At 39.2% G+C, this 6299-nt stretch overlaps 1 protein-coding gene across 2 annotated transcripts in view; it reads right to left on the bottom strand.

The window, feature by feature from the left end:
• Positions 1–441: 441 nt before the first annotated feature.
• ANXA7 (annexin A7) overlaps positions 442–6299 on the bottom strand; it is an 84665-nt gene continuing 78807 nt past the window's right edge. For both annotated transcript variants that reach the window (XM_077454349.1, XM_077454350.1), the window contains exon 13: positions 442–978. In XM_077454349.1, coding sequence (XP_077310475.1) covers positions 856–978 — 123 coding nt within the window. In that variant the 3' untranslated portion in view covers positions 442–855. The remainder of the gene's footprint in view (positions 979–6299) is intronic.

Here is a 6299-nt window from a genome sequence, read left to right as displayed (position 1 = left end):
TTGATATATTACTATATATCTGTTGATATACTGCTATCTGGTCAATGGGTTTCCAACACCTTGTTGAATCTATGCCATGAAGAATTAAAGGAAGTTCTGAAGGCAAAAGGGGGTCCAACCCGGTACTAGCAAGGTGTACCTAATAAAGTAGCCAGTGAGTGTATATACACATCCATGTTTGTTTCAGGTCAGATACTCTCCAATAGTTAAGGATGGATGAATAGGATAGCCTTGGGTTTTTTCACTTTCAAAGACAAGTAAGCACTCAGCATCCATATTTCTAGATTGGCAGATAATTACATAATAGTGTTTCAGACCACATGTCGGTATGAAATGTGAAGTTTACTTGGAAGCTTCAACTTTCCCACATAATGTTGCAAAGATGAACTTCAGCAAGTGTATCCATACATCAAATGATAAATAAAGCCGAGCACAAGGAAGTCTCATTAGAAAATATATATTTATTCATGCTATATGTGCATTTAACATTGCCGTGAATGAGTACAACTACACACATGGGTCATCACTGTTATATAGAAGTACAATGGCTTTCCCAAAGGGACATAAGATACATGGGACAACTCTAGCCATATTGGCCAGTATGGCTTAAAAAGACAATGAACTATTTATTGAAGAGACAGAATTTGTCATTCTAAAAATTCTAATGTGAAAAACTTACAACAGGAGTTTTGGATAAGGCATACGTGTTTTGTTTTTTTAAATACACCACAAAGGGCCACCGTGACCCAACTGCTATATATTGACACTTTTCAGATCCAGTAGTAGACAAGATCTTCTTGAACTTCCATATATAAAGGATTCCAAATCATCCTTCCTGCTTTCATAGCGTGGATCCTACTGGCCAGTGATTGCTATCAGCAGACGTCTGTAGTCTCCACTTGTATCACTCTGAATCATGGAGGCAAGACTCTTTTGGTACATCTGTGCAAAAACTTGCTTGATCTGTACAAGATCAATCTGAAATAGTAAAAACTAGGTAAGTGAATTATAAGAAAAAAAATATATATTCTTAATGTTTTACAATCAATTAGGACAAAATGAGAGTCCAAGGCACAGCTTTATGAGCTAGGTTCACACTGCTAAGATCAGACTTTCAGTACAATTACAGTTGTGCTCATAAGTTTACATACCCTGGCAGAATTTATGATTTCTTGGCTATCTTTCAGAGAATATGAATGAGAACACACAAAAAAAACAAACACTTTTTTCACTGATTGTTAGTGTCTGGCTGAAGCCATTTATTATCAATCAACTGTGTTTACACTCTTAAAAATCATGACAACAAAACCCTAATCAAAAGTTTACATACCCCAGTTTTTAATACCGTGTATTACCCCCTTTAACATCAATGACAGCTTGAAATCTTTAGTGGATGAGGCTCTTTATCTTCTCAGATAGTAAAGCTGCCCCCATTCCTCTTGGCAAAAAGCCTCCAGTTCCTGTAAATTCTTGGGCTGTCTTGCATGAACGGCACATCTGAGATCTCCCCAAAGTGGCTTAATGATACTGAGGTCAGGAGATTGAGGACACTCTAGATCCTTCACTTTATTCTGCTGTAACCAATGACAGGTCAACTTGGCCTTGTGTTTTCAAACATTGTCATGTTCGAATGTCCAAGTACATCCAATGTGCAGCTTCCTGGCTGATGAATGCAAATGTTCCTCCAGTATTTTTTCATAACATACTGCATTTGTCTTGTCATCAATTTTGAACAAATTTTCTGTGCCTTTGTAGCTCACACATCCACACAACATCAACAGTCCACCGCCAGGTTTCACAGTAGGAATGGTGTACCTTTCATCATAGGCCGCTACATTTGGAGAGGTCGACTCCTCTCCAAATGTAGCGTTTATGGTTGTGGCCAAGAAAAGCTTGATTTTGGTCTCATCCCTCCAAATGACTTTGTGCCTGAAGGTTTGAGGCTCGTCTCTGTGCTGTTTGGCGTATTTTAAGCAGGATACATCGTCTTTGCCTAGTAATGGCTTTCTTCTGGTGACTCGACCATGCAGCCCATCTTTCTTCAAGTGCCTCCTTATTGAACATCTTGAAACAGCCACACCACATTTTCTGAGTACTGTATTTCACCTGAAGTTATTTGTGGGTTTTTCTTTGTATCCCGAACAATTTTCCTGGCAGCTGTGGCTAAAATTCGAATTGGTTTACCTGACCGTGGTTTGGTTTCAACAGAACACCTCATTTACCACTTCTTAATTAGAGTTTTAATACTGCTGATTGGCATTCTCAATTCCTTGGATATCTTTTTATATAGTTCAACTACCTTTTCCCCGCAGACCCTTTGACAATTCTTTTGCTTTCCCCATGACACAGAATCCAGAATCAGCAAGGGTCTGCAAGGAGTCCATAAACTCATTGACACACACCAATTACAAGCAAACAGATCAGAGGTGATGATGGTTACCTTTAATAACCATTCAACCCCATTTGTGTCAACTTTTGTACATGTTGTCAGGCCAAAAATCACCAGGGTATGCAAACTTTTGATCAGGGTCACTTGGGTAGCTTCTGTTGCCATTAGGAGTTAAAAAGAGTAAACACAGTTGTTTGATAATAAATGGCCTCAAACACTAACCATGAGTGAAAAATGTTTTTGTGTTATTCATATTCTCTGAAAAATGGCCAAGAAAACAAATTCTGCCAGAGTATGTAAACTTTTGTCTCATATCTTCTTTTTATTTATTTTTCACCAGACAATATATATGTAAAAATTTAACAATCTCATTTCATACTTGTCAACTTACAACATCATACATATTTACATTCCTTAAAATTCTTCTAATATAGCTTCAAAAATTAAATTATTTCATAACCCCTCCTTAATCGTACTACCCCTCAACCTACACATTATCACTCACACAAAAAAACAAAAACCCTACTATATATATCCTCCCTCTCCCTCTCCTACCGCCCCCCTTCCCCCATAAGTTTAATCTTTTCAATTTATAAATACTCTGCCATATTGCTTGAGGACCGAAACTCTTCCCATTGCTTCCATACTGCTGGCAATTGGCTACCTATATATCCCTCTTCTCTCACTTGTTTTTCCATGAAAAGCATTTCGTTCATTTCACAGATCCATTCTAGTATGGTTGGACTATTTGTTTGTCTCCATTTCCGTGCTATTATTGTTCTTGCTGCTGTTGTCATATTGTATTATCTCGGTTTTCATGCTGTCAACTGTATCTACCATAAGAGAGAATAATGCTATCTTTATATCTGGAGTTAATTATTTTCCAGTTACTTTTTGATATATCTCAAAAATCTTAGTCCAAAATTTTCTTACTTTATCACATCCATACCAAATATGTTCTAATGTCCCTTTTTCTATCCATCTCACATCTCCAACATTTCTGTTTTTCCTTTATTTTTAATGCCATCTCATTGCCACCTTATAATTTCTTTCTTGATATTTTATCGCCGTGGTTAATTTATGTATTATTCTGAAAATCTTTTTCCAATCTTTTTCTATAATTATCTCTCCCAGTTCGTCTTCCCATTGTTTTATTCCAGTTAGATCCCTAAAAGCTCCTATAGGTAACAGTAATTCGTAAACCTTGGATAGTTTATTTTTTGAATGTTATTGATATTGGACAAAGCCGCGCTTATGTAGTACAGGAAATAGAAAAAACAAAATAAAAAAAGATATATATATATATATATATATATATATATATATATATATATAAAAATTTTGCAGATAAATCCTTCATACATTTAGGTCAAAACGTATTCGGCTATATTTCTTTTGTGAAAATAACCCGAATCAGTGTATCGCAAAGTTATAGAGTCCACAAACAATGGGATAGATCTAAAGGTTAAACAATCTTGATGTCTTGACTAGGGATGGGCCAAACACTCTCTCTCTCCCCCCCCCTCCCCTCCCCCGGCTCACACTAGAACAAACCGAACAGAAAAAAAAAAAAATTCAGCATAACAAACACGAACACAGTTAAAGTCTATGGTACACCAACATGAATAATCAAAAGTGCCAATTTTAAGGGTTAATATGTAATTTATTTTTTATAAAAGGTGTTTGGGGACCTGGGTCCTGCCCCAGGGGACATGTACCAATGAAAAGAAAAGTTTAAAAAATAAAAATGTACCACGAAGTCCATTCATCTTCTCTTGCTCCGCCGACGAAACGTAAACAAAAAAAAAACAAAAAAAAAAGAAAAAAAAAAAAGAATTGCACGCCGCCACCGATCCGCCTCCATGGAAGGCTCCCACCGCAATGACCGTCCTCTCAGGTGGCAATTCTTTTAACTGAGGGGAGGGCCACACATTGACATACCAAGGTGACCCCGTCCCCTTTGACGCACGGGGACTTCCCCATGGCATAGGGGGCGGGCCACCCGGTTACATAAACGGGTGGCCCGCCCCCCACTGACTCCACAGGGAAGCCATTAGGAAGTCACAGTTTGTCAGAGGGGGCGGGGTCCCCCTCAGTTATAAAAAAAATATATTTTATAATAAAGGACTTGTCCCAAGTTGTGTCTCGTCTTTTGTACAATTTTGACACTTTTTGTGAAATGGTAGTGACATTTGTACCCCATTACTATTTCACATGGGGGGGGCGCGAGGCCGGGATCTGGGGGTCCCCTTGTTAAATGGGGCTTCCAGATTCCAATAAGCCCCCCACCCGCAGACCCCCACAACCACCAGGCAAGTTTTTTGGGGATAAGGCCCTCATTGTCCCCATCGAAATGGGGACAAGGTGTTTTGGGGGGCTACTCTAAAGCACCCTCCCCATGTTAAGGGCATGTGGCCTGGTAAGGTTCAGGAAGGGGGGGGAGGACACTCTCGTCCCTCCCCCCCACCCCTTTCCTGGGGCCTGCCAGGTTGCATGCTCGGATAGGGGTCTGGTATGGATTTTTGGGGGGGGGACCCTCACGCCATTTCTTTTACAAATTTTGGCGTGGGCCTCCCCTTAAAATCCATACCAGACCTGAAGGGACTGGTATGAATATTGAGGGGGACCCCCTCGCCATTTTTTAAAAATTTTGGTTCAGGGTTCCCCTTAATATTCATACCAGACCCAAAGGACCTGTTAATGGACTAGGGGAATCCCATTCCATTTTTTTCAATGACTTATCTGTATTGCCGGGACCGACAATTCATTATAGCCGCGAGTAATTTTAAATTAATTTTTTCCTTTCGAAATTTAATCTTTGCAGGGACTGTTCTAAACACAGGAAAAATGCACCACGTTACAGGCATACTATAGACACCCCCCAGGTTCTAAATGTAAAGGAATATTCCACTTTTATTGTTTCACTTTAAGCATTATTAAAATCACAGCTCCTGAAAAAAAAAACTTAAGTTTAACACTTTTTTGTATTGATACATGTCGGCTGGGGCAGGACCTGGGTCCCCAAACACTTTTTATGACAATTACTTGCATAGAAGCCTTTAAAATTAACACTTGATTTTTCACGTTAAAGTACCATAGTCTTTATCGGTGTTCTGGCGGCTTTCAAATGTGCTTGGGCCGAACCGTTCACCCATCCCGAGTACTGACAGCCTAATTTCTTTGAGACCTGAAAACACCAGGACAGTACAAATATCCCCAAAATGAGCCATTTTGGAAAGTAGACAGTCCAAGGTACAGTAAAACCCTGGATTGCAAGCATAATTCATTCGGGAAACATGCTTGTAATCCAAAGCACTTGTATATGAAATCATAAGAAATCATGGAAACTCAGATGACTCGTTCCACAACCATTTCTTCATAGGTCTTTCAGTTTATAATCTATATAAAAAGATTATAGCAATGTGACCAGGTTATGGGGATTAGACGCAAAATCCAGCAGGAGCTACAGAGTATAAAAGAGAAGAGAGGCACCTTTAAGTGTAGCAATATGGTTACATTTAATGAAGGTACAATATGGTTGATGATTAAAACAGGCGTATCCAAGTATGCAGGCATCCAGGGTAAAGCTGTCCACAGACAAACCAGCAGTAAAGCATTCTGAAAGCAATCTCCCAGTACCAGGGACACAAAAGATATATATGCTGGCTGCCTTGGAGGGGGCAAGGGCATTCATGACAATGATGAGGCTGTATTCATGGCACTTCTGAGGCTGCAGATGGGCACTGACCCTTATTTTGCTTCACAGTTCTTTATTAAAATTTAAGTTTTTTTTCCTGAAACTTCCCTCTTAAAGTGAAGGTGCGTGTTATACGCTAATAAATACATATCCAAATAACACACCCGAGCATCTCTTTACTCCCACATAGCCACAAAGGCAAGATAATTCTTG

The sequence above is a fragment of the Lithobates pipiens genome, unplaced genomic scaffold, assembly GCF_037356315.1.
Source record: "Lithobates pipiens isolate NorthernLeopardFrog02 unplaced genomic scaffold, aLitPip1_a1.2 Scaffold_25, whole genome shotgun sequence".
In the NCBI taxonomy this organism is placed as follows: domain Eukaryota; kingdom Metazoa; phylum Chordata; class Amphibia; order Anura; family Ranidae; genus Lithobates; species Lithobates pipiens.
Note: the sequence above shows the minus strand (reverse complement) of the source record. Positions and strands in the feature narration are given on the sequence as shown.